Source organism: Stegodyphus dumicola, chromosome 1, assembly GCF_044657685.1.
Source record: "Stegodyphus dumicola isolate Sdum_Otavi_A_Nest chromosome 1, ASM4465768v1".
In the NCBI taxonomy this organism is placed as follows: domain Eukaryota; kingdom Metazoa; phylum Arthropoda; class Arachnida; order Araneae; family Eresidae; genus Stegodyphus; species Stegodyphus dumicola.
Window position 1 is genome coordinate 225526630 of NC_140768.1, and position 23224 is coordinate 225549853.

Sequence of the window (23224 nt, forward strand, 5' to 3'; positions counted from 1 at the left end):
GGTTTTTGGTGGTTACTGCCAAGGTCCGTAAAATGTAAGTTCTCTGATGTTTAGTTCTGTGGAAGAATTGAGATTTCTGTGGTCTTAGGAAAATAGAAGAATTTGAGTTATGGATTTCATTTGTGTGATTTTTAGGGATTTTTTGAATTATGAGTATTTTTTTTAGTTTAGCACTTTTGAGAACTTTGCATTTGTTGCTTGCAGTTAGGTCTTGCGTGAAGTTGTAATGTCCTGAAAGCTCGTTTTCTTGCAAATACTTGCACTTCATGGTGGCACTTGACCTCTTACACCGGGGGCAAACAGGAACTTGTTATCTGAGAAATCTATTGTTGTATCTCTTTCATTGTGTTGGTTCAGGATTGTAACGTTTCGGTCAGCGCACTTTTCTTTCCGAGATAAGAGATCTTATGTTCTCTTTCAACGTGTCTGGAGGTTTGCTTGATACGTAAAGTTTGGGTCTGTCATTCTAATACAGCGCTTTTCTCAGCTTACATGGACGCGGTAAAGAGTTACTTTGTTTCTTTTGTTTGGGTGGAGGTGTGCTGAAAGCTATTACTTAGGTTACTATACAACGTTTTGGAAGTCTGATGCAGAATAGATCTCAGTTTTTGCCTAAAATTGGGGGTTTCTTTTGAACACTTTTTTTTTTATTTGTGATATTTTATTTAGTGTTCTAGTAACGTGCTTCAGTCCAGCTTTGATTGATTTCTTTGACTAGGTTGAATTTTTTTTCTCGTGGACTTAAGGGATTTTTAGAATTACTGGATTTTTTTTTTTGGTGTTGTCTTACTAAGGGGACTTAAGTTTGGTGTTGTTACTCACTAGTGTTTACCGTGAGGTTTGAAATTTGTAGCGACACTTCACTCTTGCTGGTTGATTTTTTTTTGGCTTGATTTGAATTACAGTGAAATATTTTTGACTTGATATGGTTTAACGTAATGATTATGTGTGTATTTGTTTAGGTATTGCAGTTTAAAATTTTTTTTTGTTTAAGTGTCACGGATCTCATTGCTCATTTGAATTATGTGCGAAATTTTTACAGTTTAATTGTATTTTCATTTTATGTGTATATGTGTATCTTGGTAGTGTTTGTAAATATTGGCCAAACGTTATTTTGTACATGCATTAGGTTGTATTATTATTATTTTGTGTGTGTCTTGGATAAAATTCTAATTGGTATTTGCACAGCGTATTCGTTATGCTATTTTCGGAATTGATTTTGGTTGGATTGAATTTTTGGACAATCACGTTTTCCTTCTTTCTGATCTTTGTGTGGGGTATTTTCGGCTGGTTCCGAGGTTCCTTGTGTTGTAACGTTCTTTTCTTTTCTAATGCTTGGCCCTGATCAGGCCGCTCCTGTTCTTAGACGTGACTGTTTGGGATTCAATCTTAGAAGTTATTCAATTTCGTAGTACTTAGGGGTCTTTACTCCTTATTTGAATACGTTCATGTGACATATTTTATTTGGAATTGTTTGAATTATTAGTGTGTTTATTTTCTCAGGAATGTATTTTATGTATCTGCGGCGCGTTAATTATCTTATTGATTGATCTTAGACATATTTTGTTTGTGATTAGCGCCTTATTTTTATTTTTATTTTTGTATGTGTCCTGAGTATTTCTAGGTTTAATTAAGTGATTTAATTGATGTTTTTGATTAATTATTTTTGATGATCTTCCTTGAGTATTTTAATTAGTAATTGCTTTGATTAATCTTGTTGTTTTACTTGCACATTTTGGACTTTACATTTAATGTGTCAGTAACGTCACTGTACCAAGGAGTCGTATGAAATATTGTTACATCATGTTATCCTTTAGCCTTATTGCACAGTATGAGTCATGGTATTTCAAGAAGTGTCTGTCTGCTAAATTTTGGTAAACCAAAATTTAATTCCTTAGGGGAAAGGAATGTTATGTAAAGAAATTATCTGATAGCGTTGTAAAAACTAGGTGAATGATTTTGTGATTTATGGAAATTTAAATTTTATTTTGATTCTGAATTATTTAATTTAAGGCTTTAATTTTGGGGAAAAACAGATGCTTCTGGAAATATTATTTAGTTTAAAAGAGTATTATTTATTTTCCTCTATTTGTAAATCTTGTACAAACTTTTATTCATTGTGAAAGAAGCAGGGAAAGGGAGGCAATTTTCGCCAAGTCATGATTTCGCGCGCTTTAGAATGTTCGAGAAAGAATTTTCATTGTTAGTTGACCTTAAGAGAGGAAAGTACGTGACGGAAAGGTCAAAGGTTGCTACTTGTCTTTCAATGTAAGTCATTCAGGTTTTTGGCGATTGAGGGTCCGGTTGTTGGCTAAGTGAAGAAGGGCGCGCATGCGCGATCACCCTTATTTCCGCATTCTGGAGTTGAAAACGAAGATTTTGCCATAATTAAGGGGGCGATAAGTGAAGCCATAGTGGGAGCCCGTTTGGTGAAGGACAAGAAGGAAATTTGAGTTGGACACACTTACTTTTGGCTGACTCTCGGACTGACTCGCTGATTTTTGGGCTTGCTGGACAAAATGTAAGTGACTCCGAGAGGTGTTTTCCGGCGAGGAGCGGCAAATATGCTCCCCGGCCGCGTTTTGGTTAAGAGGCGAGACTCTCTTACACACTTACTCTGGACTCGCTTAGGCACTCACTGCTTGGATTCGCTGACTTTCGGGCTTGACGGACTTGTTGACGGAGACTGAGAAAAAACTTGTGGGTGTTGCGAAGGAGAAAGGAAAAGATTTAGTCGGCATCGAGCCGTGCTTCCGGCGGGGAGCGGCAATTATGCTCCCCGGCCGCGGGTTTTCTCAAAAATGCGAAAAAAAAACTGTTGAGCGAATAACAAAAAAATTAACAGAGACTTGGGTCTCTATCTGTATCGGCAAAAGTCAGGACGATGTCCTCTGAACTCCGACTTGAAAACAGAAGGAATTATGTCACCTTAGTCAACTGGAAGCCTGCGTTAGCCGTTCTCTAAAATGCCTAGCTTAATTGTCCACGTTTTCCTTGGTGGAGCTGAGAGTCTGGGCAGACAGCCGTGCGGTGTAAGCTGTTCTCTTGCTTCCAGTGGGAACAATTTTCTTCTATGGAAACCAGTAGCAGGCGTAAGATTTGACGGTATAGCTGATGTAATTTATTGTCGTGCCGATTCGAGTCTCTGTCTTGCGGATTTGCCAAAAGTGACGTAAGGATAGAGCTAAGATATGAGCTCTCCTCCACTTCAAGATGTCCCCTCAAGATAAGTATTATTTTTTTTTGGTGTGTTGAAACTTTAGGCAAGTTTTTCCAAAAACGTCCTTAGCAGTAAAAACAACGTCGAATCCAAAATTTAACTCTCAGGCCATAAATTGTTTCCCTTTCCTTTCTTTTAAATCACCAGACAAACCTTAAGTTTTTTTTTATGAATTTAAATGAACAGACTCTCAGATGAGGTTAAGATTTTTCTTATTGTGTTGTAATTGAATAAACTGATATTTAATCTGGAACCTCTTACAGTATGTTTTCTTTATATATTCAATATGAACTTTTCCTTTATATCTTGTATATGTTTTATGTTTTCGATCCTCTCACGGCGCGGTCCCGGAATGCATTTTTTTTCACAACGCAAAAAAATGCTGTACACGTTTCACTATACGATCACTCCCTTTAACGGCAAGTAGTTTCATATTTAACATTTAACAATATAGGAATTTCAGATATAACATGGTACCTAGAAGTAAAGACTATTTAACCATGGTCACGAAACTTTTTTCTTCATAACATTCTGATACAAGATGGCGAAACTCTTCATAACAATAACAAGTTACTGCCTACGAGGCTCTCTAAACGTAACTAACCTAACCGCGTTCTAAGATACAGCTGATATTTCAGCAAACTTTCTGAATATTAAGTTGAAAGATTCAATTATCTGCCGAGGCAAGCACACAGGCCGAAACGCGCGGTTCTTCAATTTCTACCTAGCCACCTTCACGCTCGTGAAGCAAAAAAGCACAGTTTCGAACTCGTTTCCCTTCTATTTAACTCAAATTACTTCCGTTGACAATTTGAATACTTTGCGCGTTCTACTAAAATTTACATACTCTGGCATTGGCAATTCCAGGGGAAAGTAAGGCTTGACAGGAAAGATAGTTTAAACTTAAAATAAATGTTAGTTAAAATAAATATAAACCCTACAAACTTTTATTCATTTTCTACTCTGAGCAACCACTGTGATTGATTATACCATTTCGTGGACCAAAAATAAAAACTGAAGCCGTTATTTTAAAATTGGATAAATCTTGGGATGTTTGAGATCACAAATAAAAATATCCTTTTAATTATTTTTATTTTGCCACCCAGACAGGAAAGTGGTTATTGACTGCCGTACCGAAGGGTCCGCGTTCGAAGCCCGTAGAAGACGTGGATGTAAATTGTCCATACCTTCATGAGAAGAAACGATGAACCGCCTATTAGGTGCCTTAATACATTTACTCACATTTCTCTGAATTAAAAAAAAAAAAAAAAAAAAAAACACTGATTAATATTTGATCGTTTTTGTAACTCGTAAACTATAATTTTTAAGAGAATTTTATATAAATAATTTAAATTATAAATTTAATAACAGGAATTTAAATAAATATTTGCTTAGCTATTCTTTAATATATTTGAAAAATTATACAATTTTCTTTTATATCTTTCGCATTTCGTTTTATACTGATGTTTAAGGTTTTAATAACAACACCAATTTGTAAATAAAATCAAATCTGATGCAAAAAATGCACTGTGAATTCGAAAACTTCTATCTTAACATGTTTGCTGGTTACTTACGTATTAGCGCACCATCCTGGAAAAATTAGGCATTTTTTAAAAATGAAGCGTTACTTATTAAATGTAAATTTGCAGTTTCTTTTAAAATAAATTAAAATGATTCCCAGACTATTGAAATTTATCATAAGTCGACAAACATTATCAACATATCAAAAGAAAACGCACTTTAGCAATTTAATATACAAACTTTAATTATTAAATAAGGATTATATGATGCATTAAATATAGATAAAAGACATCTTTTCCGAAATCCTTCTAATATTTTTTGCCGTGATCCATGACACAGAGACCTGTTTTCGCTTAAAATAACATGAGAAAACTGCACAAACTCGGCATCCTGCGCATCCTCAGTTTTGCTCACCGATTACCTACCAAACACATCTCATCATTGTTCCCTCAAGCGATTTTGTTGCAAAAAACTGTATCCCTGCAAAAATATTACAGCGGTTTCTTCCAGTGCTCATAAGCACATATTTTTAAACTGATTTTAAGGCGAAAAATATCACAATTTATATGTAAAAATTGTTGGAACTTCGAACACAACAAAACGAATGCGCAGGAAAATGGCGACGTTACTTGACTGAAGGATTGTTATGAGTATGGTTGCCATGCATTCTGAAAATTTGGCGACTTCTTCTAAGGTGGTTGTGATGACACTTAAGTGCCGATCATGCGATGGTACATGATGTGGTAGTCTCCTAATAGCCAGTCATGTGCCAGCACATAATGAAGTATAAGTTAACATTTTTGCACGTTAGTCGGTCGTTATTGTATGTAAGGTGCGAGTAGTTGTATAGGTGTGGTAGTATATGCAGTAAATTCAACTTCTCTGTTTTTGATTTTAAAATTATTTTTTTTTAAATTATACCCTAATATGTGCAACATAAATAGCAAGTTACCAGGGCTTTCACGTCCTAAATGAATACGATATGAGTTTAAAAGACACCTAACAGAAAAATAATTTGAAAAATATTTTGAAAGCAATTTATCAGACGATAGTATGAGTGAACTCATGCCTTTCCTCGGGTGAAGAAGAAAATGTCTCTGACGTAAATAATTTCAACGTTCAAAAGGAAATGATAGACAAGAGGAAATCAGTGCGGAAATTTCAGCAAAACAAGACTCTGTCACGCTAAGAAATGTAATCTGAAAAGATAAGGGAATGTCTCTGAAGTTTTTCTTCAAATTCGAATGGCTTTTGGCTAAATTTCATGCACTTAATCTGTCAGTGAATGTGTTAATTAATGAACTGAAAGGAAGAAAACTGAGGAAAGACAATATAAATGCATCAAGTTAAAATAAAAAAAATAAATGTTATGTTAAAATTCAATATAAACATTATATTTTATTGTTTAGAGTACGTAGATAAGTTGCGATAAAAAGAAAAAAAATATAATTTATGCTAAAAAGAGTAACCTTGTGTTAGAAAAATAAAATTTAACAAAAACAAACGTGGGGTGAGAGGGGAGTACCTCTCACGACTTTTCTGATCTGAATACTCAGAAGGAGATGGGATAAAAATTTAGACATAAGCTTCATTACCTATCTTCTAAAATTTAATTAAATCTTAATTTTTAAGAAATAACTTGTACATTATTGATATACGTTTAATATTTTCTTACGAACTTATGATTGATTTATCTCAAGACGAATCTATAGAACGATTCAAAATGAAGCCATTATTTCTGAATAATACAAAAATTTCTTATCATGAAATGATAAGAAATATGAATGAAATTTATATGAACCAAATTACATAAAAATTTATACAAATATTTATTTAGCATTTCTTTCAAATGGTCATCGAAATACGTTAGTTCTTTTGTGAAAAGATTCAGAAAAGTTCTAAAGAGAAAATAAATAGATAAAAAATAAAGGAAAGGAAAGGAAACTATAAAAAAAATAATTTCAGAAAAATAAATTCAGACAATTTGAAATATTTTATTTACTACAAACTTGAAAGAAGTAATGTATTTTTCGTAAGCTTTTTTACATTGATTTCCTTTGTTGAATTGATTGAATTGAATGCCTTTGTTCAAGTATTTCCTATTACGTTAACTGGCATGTAAAAAAGTCGGAAGCAAAATGGCGAACCCAAAAATTTCTTTTGCTCTTTATTAACTTTGAACATGAATATCCTGTAATATATTTGTCTGAAATCTGTTATTTGACTTAAATTTTTAAAAGCTATGTTGATCATTAAGCATGATTACAAAAATTGATTAAAACGCACAATTGCCAAACAGCAAATCGTGTAGTATAGTGCCATTTTGCTTTTGAATTTCTTATGCATGCTCTGTATAATTCCTTAAAATGTTGGTTCCTTATTGCAAAAGAAAACTGAGTGAAAGGAAGCTAAATTATGCCCCCTATTTAACTCTTGATAGAAAGTAATTTATTTGAGTATTTCAGCTGAAACTTGCTTAACCCTTTGTGACACAGTGTGTCCGGTTTGGACACATCTAAAAATTTCCTTCTCTACGCACAGAAAAATTGAATGTAAAAGGATTTATAGGTTACTATAGGTTACTCTGAACCTTTTTTATTTATAGTAGATGGCAGCTCAACACAAACCAGTCCATATATTTTAGCCATGTTTAGTTTTTTAAGACCCTCATTTTTCAAAGAAATCTTCCAGATTTTTTTAGGGTATAAAAGGAATTATTTGAAAAGAAATTTCTATGTTATTTTTTTGGCTGTATGCTAATCTCCTTATTCTATATTAGTTTTAAATTTTTACCTTGAAATCTTGCTTAAAACCAAACGGCGAACCCTAGGTGTGCCCAGACCGGGCTCACCGATAATCTAGGACAACTGAAAGTCTGTATTCTTTGTTTCTCCTCACCTCATCGGAAAGTTCATTGACAACAATGCTCGTTTCAGCAATCTTTTCGAAGCTCTATTCTACCCACAGAATTAAACGATAAGTGCTATCTTCACAAAATTTTACTTGTGTGCACCTCTAGGCCTAATTAGACTGCCTAGCTTTTTTTTTTAAATCAAAACTCCAACTTTAAAAGGTAGCGTGCCGGAAAGGGTTAAAGAGCAAACAGTTTTACTTGTTGGTATTAGTTTGAATTGGTAATGAATCAGTTTTCAACAATTTTAACCTTATTTAATTTTTGTCTAGGCATAGTAATTTAGACAAGAATAAACGATGACGTCATTAAGTCATCCAAAAATCCATAAAGAATTCATAGCTATGATGTCAAAGTTTCAACAAAATAACTATAAATCATCATCAGTACCCGTCCCCAAACTAATACGATGTCTGATTTAAATAGCTATGAAATATTTGTGATTATGATGACCATAAATCATCCAAATAGCTGCAGTTATCTGGCTTTGCTCCAGGTGGGCTTTGTAGCTGCAGTTAACAGCGGGAAAAAATTCTAAGCTTCTTCTTCTTCTTCACAATACTCTTCATCTTCAGCAGAAAAAGATCATCCACATTACTTCAGAGCTGCAGTTTTTCTTTATTGAACTTTCAAATAATAAATATGTTTGTTCTCTCAGAAAATTTCTTGTTATATTTCACCAGGGCAAATTTGCGTTGTATCCAAATAGGAAACCCACGCGTCATAATATCTAATAATGTTATGATGATTTGTAGGTTATTCTGAGTTTTAGTGTGAAAATACCAGACCTTGGAAAAATCCCAATTTAGGGCCTGACTTTTGGAAAATCTTTAGTTGAGGTTCAGGCGAGGGAACTATTGACGGAATAATATCTAATGTCCACGAGGTGCAGTACTTATAAATAAGACCGAATGCACCTTTGGTAGAGCAGATAAGACCGCAGAACGCTGCGATTCGGACCAGGTTCAAATCCTGACGAACGAGTTGTCTGCTTGGACGCTCTGGTGTTCTTCCTCACATGCAATATACGAAAAAAAAAAAAAAAATCTCTTTCCTTGAATTTTCAGTGTTTCTGAATAAAATATGTAGGACTCTTCTCATTAGATATACACAGTAGCGAAATTTTTATAATTAGGCAGTAAATTAATTGTAAAAAATAAGATTTGCAGTTACAGTACTATATGGCGACTACAAACATTTTTAAAATGCAGTTTTTAAAATTTTGAAAGTCGCTAAGCTGATCGCAACAAAATATGAAATGATGGATGAAGAAATAAAATACCAGAGATATATATTTTGACTGTCAATACGCTGTAACTTAAAATGAAAGGATGACGAAAACTGACGGAAATTTTTTAGTCTTTGAAATATTAAGCCAGAATAAAGGAATTCTTACTGTAGAAAGATGCTTCTCATTATAATCCTTTTCAGTGCTATATAAATGGTACATATTTTACATTATAATACATATGCTCCCTACGGAATACTCCCATAAAAAATTATCAAAGCAATGTTCTAACAGGTCCTGTTTAATCCATTTTGTTCTTTATCCATTACAAAAATCAAAGTTGTACTTTCGGGTTAAAAATAGGGACATTTCTTTAATTTGACTCAAATGTAGTGCGAATATAGCCCGATCTTTGGGAATGCAAACCGTCTGTACTAAATATGGAAATATGGTAATTCCAGATAACACCCGATTTAAAAAAAGACTTTTAGATATTACTTTTTGTATAAGCTCTTACCATAATCTTTCATTATGTGCAGATTAGATTTTAGATACTTAGATACTGTAATTTTATTTTCAGAAAATTTCAGTTATTCAATATTTGTGTATGTATTTTAGATATTACTATATGATGATTTAAAAGATTCACCTGCAAGTCTCTTAGAAGCTCGTCTCATAAGTGCCCATACCACAGGATGGGAAGTATTTAAAGTAACAACAGCTGTTAAAAAATGGCTTTCAAGTCCAGGACATGATAAAGGTAATTTAAAGCTAAACAATATTATAATTTTCTGCGTCTTTTTATTATATACAGTTATATAAATCATCAATTTTTGAAAATAATAAATTTTTTATAAAAAAGAATTTAATTGACTGAATTATTTGTTGATACACAACACATATTACATATTTTTTTATATAAATACTGGAGATTAAAACGCAGTGAAAGTGTGGAGAAGTTTTCACATTTTTTCTTGTGTGAGAAATTTTGAACTCAACAAATTTACAGAAATGTAGTAGCAAAAGTGCTAAACTATGAATGAAGCTGGGAACACCCGATGTTTTTTAAATCAACGTTTTAATTCCTTTGAATTTCATTTTTTAAGCATTTAATAATTACGGGTTTTTTTCACATACATGGCTATATGATAACCGAAGTATACATAGTCTTCAGAAATTTAGGATCTCCAGTACTATGCGAAATAATCTATCACTTGTATGTTTTACTTTAGAATATGAACAGGTTCACCAGAAATTCGATCTAATTCGAGTACATCTTTTATAAAGATAAAAAACTGATTTTCCCTAGTCTGAATACATTTTAAGCTTTAGATCATTAAACAATCTCACAAGAAAACTGTCCAGTGGTTCTTCTGAAAACTTAACATCTTTGACAATTGATTAAAATTTCCATACATGAACTTTTTATTTTCAGCTACAGTGAAATCAATATTGCCGCAATTAAACAGTCTTAATCGTTTTTAAATTAATAATATGCTTTATTAAGTTGAAAATTTAACATCAAATATCCTATTAATAATCTTATTGCCATCTAAAAGTATAAAGAAGCATACTGTGTCGTGCGTAAGAGTTGGTAATAAATTGAATGTACATAGAACCGATGATAGCTTCGTAAAATTTATTTTTACCCAAAGAAATCTGGTACTTTCAACAAAAGCCCTCGTACAGCTTTTCACAGTATCATAGAGCACAATCTATAGTTACGCTTCAAATTACAAACAACGTTAAACATAATGCAATACAAAGTGCTTCTAAAAAGCGAATCTCTCTCAGATATCTCAATACTCCGAATTCAGCTATGAACTAACAACTGAGAAACTGATGCTCTCCGGTCTTATATAGTTTTGCCTCGCCCGCCAAGAAATCTCTAGCATCTTCCACTTCTTGAAATTACTGGGAAGCATATGACGGCTGGATACGGTTACAGTTACATATAAGGATCAAATGCACTTATTCAATCACAATACCAATTATAGTTATGTAAGAACATGACCAAAATGTTGCCAAATAGTCGCCAGGTTTGGCGGCTCTTGGCGATTTTTAGCCAAAATTGGCCGTAAAAATTAGTTGTCAAAACCAAAATTAGAGTTCCCCTAGCATTATTTAAAAAAGATACTTAGTGTAAATGGACAACTGAATATTAAAGAGGCTTTCAAAATTTAAATGATACTTTAATTTACAGACCAATTTGAATACTATTTAATCCAAATTATCCCTATCATGTATTTGTAAATGCATCTAAAGAAGCTGCTGATGCAATTTTAAAACAAGAGTACCCAGATAGTAATTTACATCCTTTATCTTTCTCAAAAGTTAAGGTCTTATGACAGAAATTATGCAATTACTGAATCAGAGAGTCTAGAAGATGTAGACGTTATAGATAAGTTTTATTATTATTTGCATGGAAGTCATTTTACTGTATATATTGATCATGTTCCTTCAGTTTGGCTTAAGAATATAAAACATCCTACAGCTAGATTATTTGGATGGTTTTTAAAATTACCTATGTATGATTTTGATATAAAATACGAGAAAGATTCTACTAATGTTGAAGCTGATATGTCATCTATTTCCCAGTGCCTGTGCGTACAAACTAATTTATTATGATTAAAAGAAACTGAAGATCATCAAAATTTGGATCATATTTGTATAAGAAAATATGATCAGTATAAGAAAGTATAAGAAAATCAATAATGTTTTGACTATAAAGAAACAAAGGAAAACGAGTAAGTACGCTTTCAGCAGTCAGACATATATAGTCAGTTCTTTGTTGAAATTTTGATCTGTGATTGGTTAAGAGCTTTCTTCATTGCAGAATTACATGAGAAAGCATGAAACGGATTAATTTTAAAAATATTGCACTTTTAATTTATATATTATAGCACTTAGTAATTTTAAGACAGGAAGGGGAGGTAGCCAAATTAAAATTAGGAATAAAAGGAACTATTGCCCAATTAAATCAGAAATATCTTATATATATATATCAAAAGAATAATAAAAGGAAGTGTTTTTTCGAAAATATTTTCTCTGCAAGTAAAAAATATGAATTTAAAGTTATAAAATAAACTTTCATGTGGGTAAACTAAAACGATTTTATAATTATTAGAAAATGAAGTTGTAATTATTACGTTTGAGATAATAAGATGAAATTTTTTGTATCTTTCCAGTTTTATTTGAAACGTGAAATCTTTATCTATCAGTTCCTGTCTCTCTCTTTTCTCATTCACAACAGTACGATTGTTAATATATCCTGTTAAAACTTTTTAATAATGATTTTGTATCGTGCTCATGTTCCGATAGGTCTTTCAGTTCAAATCTTGGATTCTTCTGGGAGAGAATGGCCAGCTCGAAGAGTTCATCGAATGTTAAATTTCAGACGGCCAATTCTTATAGTTTTCAGTCGAGATTCAAGAACCTCTGCTTCACCCAAACTTCGCAAAGCGACAAACGAAAGTAAGTATGAACAAACGGCATTTTTACGAACGAACGGGATTTTTATTATCAGTAATTACATCTTCAAAAATTAGAACATTTTAAAAATCAACATTTAAGAAATCAGAATAAAAAGTGCTAGTATTTAATAATTGGCTTTGATTAACTGTTAGAAACATTTAAGCATTTTTACTATTCATACTAAATGTTTGTATTAATCAACTTCTTGATTCACAAAACAATAGGTAATTGTGACAAATAAATATTTAGCTAGAATATGGCAAGTAAAACGAAAGCTAACCCATTGAAAATAACCAAACTCAGAGTTAATCTTGAGTTCTATTTACGTTATAGAATTTAATAATATGTATCACGTATGGTTATTGATATTTTCCTGTTTTATTACGAATTAAAAGCTCGCTAGTAAACCTAATGTCCAAAATGGAATACTGTATCATATAATATCTGTAATTGTTAGCTGTATGTTATAGAATTTCTCCATACTACAGGAAATTAAAAATCTAATTTTTCAAAGATGTTAAAAATTATTTTTCTCCTTCTTTTATCAATTATTAATTAATTCAATTGCCCTTCACTTTCAAATAAAGGAACAACATACCTTGCATTGATTAAAAATTAGAAAATCCTTATGAATTCTAAATATTTGTAGAATAAGGAAAAACAAAGAAGATTATGATTTTCTCTGTAGCTTATGTTAGATAATTCACTTTCTCACTATAAGCACGACTGGCCACTTCGAGGGAACTACCGTTTTAAATTAAATGCATTCGAAAAAGTTTAAAAGATAGACGAGTGAAAGTTATTTTATGTAATATATTTATTATTTGATTATTACACATCTGAATGGCTCAAATGTTATTAGATTATTCTGTGATAATGAAATTGTTGACGACCAGCAACTTGGTTTTTCATCATGTTTTCCAGCTACACTCATTCGTATTTTAAGGACAGCAAATATGCTGTCTAATCTATGCATTCCATATCGTTATCTTGCTATTCATCCATAACCAGCTATACAATGTATGAATGCGCATTAGGTTTCATAAGAAGAAGTCTTCTAAAACAAACAAACAAAAAGGTTACAAGATTTTTGGCCTACTAGCGGCCGAGCGGTAAAGTCGCTGAATACTGGTAATTCGGACCGGTGTTCGAATTTCGAATCCAGGGGAACGAGCTGGCTGCATGGGAGTTTTGTGGTTTTCCCCATGCGTAACGTGCATACCACCACGTTTCCCTTGGAAAATTCTTCACGAAAGCATCCCTTCCCTTGAGTGCTTTGCCATAAGCAAATAAACCAAACCAAATAAGATTTCTTTTCTAGGCCTTACTGCCATCCTTGAAATATTTCTGATTACGTAGAAATAAATGCGGTAGCAATACTTATGTCTCTTTTCGCCAGAATCCCTCTACATCAAATGAACTACATCCTTGTATAAGAGAAAACTAGTTGTAGGTTTCTCTTTCACTCTAGATGAGAAATCGTCAATTATTTCGCTACATTTCCCAACTTGCTTAATATGCGATTAGAGTACGTCATTATTTCTCAGCATTCAAATCTTAAGCTACAGTTTTTAAGCCCATAGTCTTCAAGCTCTTCGTTAATTATTCCTTAAAAATAGGCAAATCAATGATGTCTGAGCGTGCGGTGAAATCCTATTTTGTAAAAACAATGGCGACTGATCTCTAATAATGCAATAATTTTATTTCCGCTGATAGCGCCCATTTAACTTCTGCGAAATTTCAGTTTTGACGAGCCGTTAATGACAAATATTATGATCCCTTAAAACTGGATTTCCTCTGTGACTTGATAAATGAAAATATTTGAAGCCATGACTAAAGAAACTAATATGTAATAGAGAATACAGCATTATAATGAAAATAAATTTATATCAAGTTTCTTGTTTCATATAATGGTCATCTGATGAAATTTTGTCACGAAAGTATTTATAGCTCTTACTAATCTTTAAGAGTTAGGGGACAGATAAATTTGCTTTGAAATGTAATAAAGTCGTTAGAAAATGTTGATTTATAATGATTCAGCAATGCTTTTAAAAAAATTGCACAGCTTTTAATCTTTTACTGGTATACACTTAAAACATTTACGAAACAATGAATTATCTTTCTATCGTTTCTTCCTTTCAAAACTGTGTCAATGAAACTCCATGCTGTTCGTTCACATAAAAGTATTGCTTAATTTATTTTCTGAACGAATTTAAAATTAAATAAAAATAGTTTAATTTTAATCTTTTTATTTTTTTAATTTCTACTTAGATGTATCCCTTCAGTATCTTGGTAGGAATGAAAATCGAATACCACAACAGGTTTCTGAAGAAAGTAGCGTAAGAAGTACACGCTCTGCTACTGTAACTGAAAGCGGGCAGTGCACCAGACAAGAATTACGTGTGGATTTCGACAGGCTTGGATGGTCTACGTGGATTATATCACCTGAATGGTATGATGCCTATGTGTGCACTGGAGCTTGTGCTTTTCCACTTGGTCAGAACCAACGTCCCACCAACCATGCGACAGTACAAAGTATAGTACACGAACTCGGACTAGCCGCAGGAGTAGGTGCCCCTTGCTGTGTTCCAACGGAGTTGCATCCAGTAAATTTACTTTATTTCGATGAACATTCAAATGTTGTCCTAAAACAGTATGACGATATGATAGCAGCTGGATGCGGATGTCAATAAATTTTACAATAAAAATTGTGAATTAAATAAAATTATCTATATTAAAAAAGGTTTCTTCTGCGACATATTATTTATTTCATCACTGCACATAATAATTACAATTAGAAATCTAAAAGAATAATACTTTTGTTTTTCAAAGTGGCATATATTACGCGGAACTTGAACTACTCTAATAATTTAATTTATAACTTGCAGTAAAGGTTAAATAATTCAGTAAATACCAGCTTTCTTGTAAAAATTCGCATTGCAGTTTGGTACTATATATAATATTAGCTGGGAAGATTGTAAAAAATGTTATGCAGTTTTACAAGAAATCGAAACTGTCTTCCAGAAAATACTGATTCTAATATATTACGCTGAATATTTCCAATAAAAATTACCATGCTATGATGATCTAGCTATATTATGATTCCATTTTTTAAGGGCGAACTGGGAATGGGGGGGGAGACCCAATCGCTAAATGAAGAAGAAGAAGGTTGTGAAGAATCATCATCATCATCCACCTTTTTAGTTCAGGCGTCACTGTAGAAACATTATGTTATTTTGAAGTAGGAGACGTGAAAAATGTTCAGTGTCTTCACCGGGACTCGAATCCGAACTTCTCGAATACGCACCGAGTGTGCTTAAAATTTCCATCTTCAGGAAAGCAAATGTTAAGAAAGCGTTTAAATTATACAAACAATGCATCCATTTTCTGCAGAAAATGAAAATAAAATCATTATTTCATTAGAATATTACTCTTAAAACCAAATCTATTTCATATTTATTTTAATATTTTAATATATTTATTTTAATATTAATTAAATAATTCATATTTATTTCAATATTTTAGGTAATCACAAGAACCGAAAAATTTACTGTTTAATTATTTATTTTAGGTGTTTAGTATTGCTGTTCACATTGTAAGGATCCTAAGTTTTACTAACGTTTATTTTATTTTAAATCTTTACCATCATTTCTTATTTTCTACTTCCGGCCAGAATTAAAAGCGTTAACTTATTTATGCAAATTTGTCTCGCTAACGCCAAGTATTTAAGTTGTGGCTTTTTGCCAAGCAAGAGAGAGAGAGAAAGGAGTTATTAGAAGCAGGCCGCTTGCCATAGTAGTTTTACTCGGTTGCTGGTTGCCTTCAAGGCCAGAGGTTTAATCCTCTTGATAATTTTAAACGTATCGTAATTTTAGCAGCTCTCTGTACTACATACGGATTTTGTAAAATAACGGCCAATCTTAAAGTTAGGCACTTGTATATTAGTCCAAAGTTAGTTTTAGTTAAAGTTTTAGTTAGTAGTTTTATATTTATATTTTAGTTAGTCTATAGTAGACCACAAGTGGTTGGTCTCTGTATTCCGAAGTTCCGGAAATCTCTGTAAAGATAGAAAAATAAAGGGTTTCGTATACCCTTCCTGTGTGTATTGTCTACTTCACCATTTATTGAACATAGCTTGAGTAAGCTCCCTGTTCCGAGTCAGGACAGTTCATGTTTCCAAAGCAAGTAAAGAGGAATACAAGTCCTGATAGTGGCGCCCGACGAAGAAGAATAACCATGGCCGAGTTTCAAGAACCTGTGGTGCCTGCAGAAGGGGCTCAGAATCCAGAAATGACAGCTGCCGCCCTGGAAGAATTTGGTTACATCGTCCAGACCATGCGCGCATCGATGAAACCAGAAGCAACATTCAATGGAAACTCACCGGTAACCAGTTTTTTTGGAAAAATTGGATGACCACTTCATGCTGTACCCAGTCCATGAATTCCAGAAAGTCACCTTAGCTACCAGCGCTTTGAGGGGCCAAGCGCTTAATTGGTTCAAATGTATAGGCAGAAACCTCTTGGGTCAAGCGGGAAGCCCCACCTATACTTACGAAAATTTGAAGACTGCCTTAGTAAAAGCCTTCCCTGTCGTAAGAAATCGTTCAAAGTTAGAAGCGGAACTCTTCAGCATATACCAGCAGCGAATCGAAAATCTTTCCACCTTTATTTTAAGAAAAATTCACGTCTTTAAATTCATGTATGGAAGCCGTCCGGATCCTGAGATAATCCAAGTGATTTTCCCGAGGTTACTTCCCCAAGAACAAGACTTTATTGAATTAAAGAATCCGACTACACTGGAAAAGTTATTTGAGCTAGCAATCCAGTTTGAAAGTAGAACGGCGGACATTGAAAGAAGACGCCAGCATGAGCAACGAAGCCAATTTGATGCACCAAGACCACAGCAAAGGCAAGAACACGGCTACGGAAGCAAATCGAATCAGTGGGCAAGGAAAACTGAGTATCCAAAAACAACCGGCGAACGTCGACAGTTCAATAGTAAGCCAGAAAAAAGTCTGAAGGCCAGCGGAAAAAGAAGGAAGGCATGGAAAGGAAGAAAGAAAATTTAAACTAAAACGGATTTCTGCTGACGGGAGAGTGCGGAAATCCGAAGGCCAAGAAAACCCCTCTTTCTTCATGTTAAATACAGTTATTGTGAAACATTTGACTCTTCCAAAGATTGAAGTTTTGGTGAACAACATCCCAGCCACCGCATTCCTGGATACAGGCGCACAGTGTTCCTGTGTGGCAGAAGATTTTTTTAGGAAGTATTTCCGTAGACACAGAATATATAATTCGGATAATACGACAGTGTTAGCTGCGCAGGGAGAAAGATGCAAATGCATAGGTAAAATACCACTATATATTCGCATCAAGGACGAGCAAGTAAAGATCATGTTTTTTATCGTAAAAAATTTACAAGCACATGTCATTTTAGGGATAGATTTTCTTTCAGAGGCAGAAGCAACGCTGGATTTCAACCAAGCGTCCCTTAAGCTGACCATGCAACCAGTTCGGGAAAAAAAAGAGAACCACCCACATTAAACCTCAACCACCTGCCTAAGGGAGAGCAACAAAAAAATCGACAAGTGGTAAGTGAATTTGCTTCGTTATTTAGTGATATTCCCGGATTTACTCAAGTTACTAACTATAGTATCGACACAGGAGAGTCACTGCCAGTTCGCCACAAATCATATCGGTATGATAAGAATAAAGAAAAAATTATAGAGTGGCACATTCGAAATATGTTACGTAAAAAGTTCATAACGCCCATCTCAAGTAGTTATGCTAGCCCGGTTGTGTTATGTAAGAAAAACAATGACTATCCAGTAACACATCCGAAAAGGTGGCGTTTTGCAATTGACTATCGTAAATTAAACTCCATGACTAAATATCCTGTATATCCGTTACATATTACTGAAGAGATTTTAAGTAACATAACTTCTACGAAATATATGACTATGTTAGACTTAACGACTGGTTATTTTCAAATAGGTGTTAAACCAGAAGATGTGCCTAAGACTGCTTTTATAACTAAGTCTGGCACTTATGCATTCTTGCGTATGCCGTTTGGCCTTTCAGGGGCACCGGCAACATTTCAGCGATGTATGGACATTGTGCTAAGGCCTGTTCTAGGAAAGACCACATTTATCTATTTAGACGATATCATTATTACTAGTGATAATCTGGACCAACATGTACAGGATTTAAGACAGGTGTTTTCATTATTAAATGAGGCCGGTCTAAAAGTTAATGTCGAAAAGTGCAAATTTGCAGCCCCTGAATTAAAATACTTAGGTTACAAAATATCTCAGAAAGGAATCGAGACGGACGAATCAAAAATAATCGCTGTGCAAAAGTATCCGCCGCCAAATACGGCGAAGAAGCTCTCTTCTTTTCTAGGACTTTGTTCATATTACAAGTCCTTTATAAAAGATTTTGCAGCTATTGCTGAACCATTATTAAAATTAAAAAGTAAAAAGGCAAGATTCTCGTGGACGGCCAAAGCCAATAGTGCTTTCGAAAAATTAAAGCAAGCATTAACGCAAGCCCCTGATTTGAAATTTCCTGAAAACGATGAAAATTTAGAAATTTCAGCGGATGCTTCGGTTTATGCGGTAGGAGTGGTACTTTCGTAAAATCAGCAGCCCGTGGCATTTTTAGAACTTTAAATGAAACACAAAGAAATTATTCCGCGACTGAGAGAGAGGCACTTGCAGTTCTGTTAGCAGTGCAAAAGTTCCGAGTCTATTTTGGAAGGGCGCCAATAACAGTGTATTCTGATCATGCGGCGGTAACTAGATTGTACTCAGGGAAAAACTTATCCCCAAGGTTAATAAGATGGGCACTCAAGTTACAAGAGTATAATCTGGTAATTAAGCACACCCCCGGAAAGGAAAATATCGTAGCAGATGCCCTATCCAGAATAAAAATAGATGAAGAATGTAATACTGTAAAGGTGGCAATGCCCACAGCATGTACAATAAATTCCCGAGAAACTGTATTAACCGAACTGGGTAAGGATCCTGAGTTTGGAAGCATTTATGAGTATTTAAAGGATCCTGAAAATTTTAGCCACCAAGATATTGTGGCGATAAGAAATAGGGCGGCCCATTACGAACTAATAGATGGTCTATTATTTTATACGAAAACTACGAATTCCAACAACGAATTTCGACCTGTTATCCCAGCTAGTCTTAGATTAAATATACTGCAGGAGTTACACGACTCCCCTTTAGCATCTCATGCTGGTATTCGAAAAACCATCCAACGCGTACGCGAAGCAGGTTATTTTCCTGAGCTGCAAAAGTTAACAAGGGCGTATGTCCAGTTCTGCCCAACACGTCAAGCAGTTAATTATATTAATTTCCCCCCCGCCGGGTTTCTAAATAGCATTAAATCGGAATTTCCAAATGAAATAATTGGCATCGATTTATTGGGCCCTTTCCCAAAAAGTCAGTTAAATAAAAGTCGGTATCCCCTTGTTATGGTTGATCATTTTAGTAAGTGGACCGAAATTGTTCCCTTAAAACGAGCCTCCGCGAAATTAGTTACTGATTCTATTTTAAATAAATATATTTTAAAATACGGGGCGCCCCTAAAAGTTATATCGGATAATGGTCCTCAATTTGTAAGTAATGTATTTGAAGACATGTGCCAAAAACTGGGCATACGTCATTTAAAAATGGTCCCGTATCGGCCGCAATCAAATATAGCGGAACGGGTCAATAGAAATATAGTGAAAATTATCCGTAGTTATGTTAAAAATTTTCATAAAAGCTGGGATAACTATGTCAATGAATTAGCTTTCGCCCTTAGGACCGCAAAACATGATACGACTTGCAAAACTCCTGCTGAGTTATTTTTAGGCAGAAAGATTATAACGCCGTTAGATAAATTATTTTATGTTCAACAAAGACACCCAGAATTTAAAATGGGCGATATAGAAAAATTAATTAAAGAAGCAAAAAAGAACACTGAAGTAGCACAGAGAAAACAGAAGCTTTATTATGATATGAAACGACGGGGTGTAACTTATAAAGTAGGGATGAAGTGTTAAAAATTAAGCATTCACTTTCTTCAGCACCAGAAGATAAAACTGCCAAATTTTATCCACGATATGAAGGACCATATGTCATAGAAAAAGTAACTCAGGCTGTAGTGTTGTTAAAAGCCAGGAATGGTGAAACCTGCACCGCAAACGTTGACCAGATAAAACCATTTTATAATCGTAATAAAATGCCAATATTTCAAGATCTTTTGCAGGATCCGACACGGCAAGCACAACTCCAGAGGTGGAACAACAACAATCATAAGGGCAAGCCATTAAGAGGCAGGAGCAAGTGAAAAGAAAATTGCCCCGCGGAAAAATTGAAGGTAGCAAGAAAAAGAAGCCGTTCCACCGTCCAGAAAAGAGAGTTCACGAACATCCCCAGAATGAAGAAGGGAGAAGGACGACGTATGTGAAGAGAACCAGGAGAAATGACGGCAACTATAACCCGGCTCTAAAACGGAAGATCTACTCATCCGACAGGACTCTCCGCAGCAAATGTCGCCGAACTGCGGAAGGGCCATCAGCGGAGGAGGAAAAGTTACAAGGAAAATTTGAACGGCCAGCAACGAGGTCCAAGCAGGAACACGAAAGAAGTTTCCCGGTTCCGCCAAGACCAGCTGCCATCAAACGGCCAAGACCACAAGCAGAGGAGAAAAAGAAGGTATTCAAGGGTGACCGAACTGGTGAAAAAAGGAAGCTTCCAGAGGAAGGCACTGAAGGGTGAGCCCGTACAAGAAGGAGGATAAATCAAACAACTATCTGCAATACCTTTAAGGACTGGGCCCAGAAAAGGATGTCCGAATATCACAAAGATAAGTAAAATTTTATGTTACTTTGCAAACTTAAGTTAATCTTTCATTCTTACTGCAAGTGGCAGATTTCAAGAAGTTTTACCTCATGCGAGGTCTACCTTTATCGCCAAAAGGGCTAGAAATGAGTTGTTACCGATTTTGGTATTATGTTTTCAATTACTCGCGCGTAAAACTAAAGTTGATGTATAGTAGCGTTGTGTAAAGACTTAAATATTGTAAAAGGTTATTGTATAAATTTTATTTAAAACATTCTAGCAAGAAAAAAATTTAGTCTGAAAGACTTTTTGAAATGTATTATTTCAATGTAGAAAGAATTGGCACTTGCTTTGAAAAGAATAGAAGTTAACAATGTACTACTAATGTATGTTTTCAAATGTGTAAAATTAACGGCATGTTGATATGTTCTTATATACAATGTGAACTGTTATTTTAAATGTTAAGAAATACCGTGATATGGTAAAAGTGAATGTTAAATTTTTTTTTTATTCGTGTGAGTGTAAAAAGACTAAATCATGGTGAATATGTGTTAAAGGTTGAATGATGCAGTTAGGCTCTCTGACGCTACACTTCAGAGTTAGCCACTTTCAGAATAGTACCTCAGGGTTTAGAGTTGAAATTAGGGTGTGTTACGAGGTCTTGTTATGTTGAATTTTAACACGTTAGTGTTTTGATTGTAGGAGGAAGTATGGAACACGTAGACAGAAACACATTCGTGTTTGGTGTTCTTTTACAACACATGTCAGAGAGCACGGGGAGAGATAATTAAAATAGTCATGAATGAAATAAGAATGTTAAGAGAACTATAATTATACATGTTACTTGCCATTTCATTGTGTAACATTTCATTAAACTAGTTTTCCTTCCAGATCTCTGGAAGGAACCAGATTTGAATAAGAGCTCCTGTTTGGATGCAGTACAGATGAAAAAAAATTGTGTATCCTGGGAGCTGCTATTGTAAAAACAAATTTCTTTCTTTTAAATTTCTAGTTTCTAGCGAAGTATGTTTGTAAAGGATTGGCCTCGCGTTAGATTCTAGAGCTAAAAGTTTTCAACAAGGTCGTTTTAGACCTCAGTTTCAAACTAATTAACTCTGGCGGGAAGTATGTAAGGATCTTAAGTTTTACTAACGTTTATTTTATTTTAAATCTTTACTATCACTTCTTATTTTCTACTTCCGGCCAGAATTATAAGCGTGAAGGTATTTATGCAAAGTTTGTCTGGCGAACGCCAAGTATTTAAGTTGTGGCTTTTTGCCAAGCGAGAGAGAGGAAGCAGTGAGTCGAAGCAGGCCGCTTACCTTAGAAGTTACGCAGTTGCTGGTTGCCTTCCAGGCCGGAGGTTTTAATCCTCTTGATAAATTTAAACGTATTGTAGTGTTCACAGTTCTCTGTACTACATACGCTTCCTGTTAATATAAGGCCAATCTTCCACGTTTATTATTTTAAAGTTAAATTAGAGTTTAGTTCTATTTTTATATTTTTACGTTAGACCCCAAGTAGCGGGTCGGTGTATTCCGAAGTACGGAAGTTATTGTAAATAGAGAAAATAAAGGGTTTTATATACCCTTCTTGTGTATCCTGTCTACTTCCCACAATTAGTGAACATAGCTTTAGTAAGCTCTCTGTTCCGAGTCAGGTCCTTGCATGTTCCCGAAGAAGGTAAGAAGGAACATTGACCCTGATACTGTGTTATGTTAAAAGTGAAAATATTAGAGTAATGCCAAAAATTTTTACTTATTCGTGTGACTGTAAAAAGAGCAAATTATTGTGAATATGTGTTAAAGGTTGAATGAACGTAGTTAGGCTCTCTGACGCTACACTTCAGAGTTGGCCACTTTTCAGAATAGTACCTCAGGGTTTAGAGATGAATATAAGGTGTGTTCTGAGGTCTTGTTATGTTGAATTTTAACACGTTAGTGTTTTGATTGCAGGCGGTAGTGTTGAACACTTGTACATAGACACGCTCGTGTTTGGTGCTTTTCTTTACAACCCATGTCAGAGAGCAGG

General features: G+C 34.3%; 1 protein-coding gene across 2 annotated transcripts in view; it reads left to right on the forward strand.

Annotated features, from left to right (window-relative positions):
* The window catches only part of LOC118187433 (bone morphogenetic protein 2-like), a 47736-nt gene extending 32626 nt beyond the window's left edge, over positions 1-15110 (forward strand). For both annotated transcript variants that reach the window (XM_035357662.2, XM_035357653.2), the window contains 3 exons: positions 9499-9640; positions 12202-12354; positions 14626-15110. In XM_035357662.2, coding sequence (XP_035213553.1) covers positions 9499-9640; positions 12202-12354; positions 14626-15047 — 717 coding nt within the window. In that variant the 3' untranslated portion in view covers positions 15048-15110. The remainder of the gene's footprint in view (positions 1-9498; positions 9641-12201; positions 12355-14625) is intronic.
* Positions 15111-23224: the final 8114 nt, after the last annotated feature.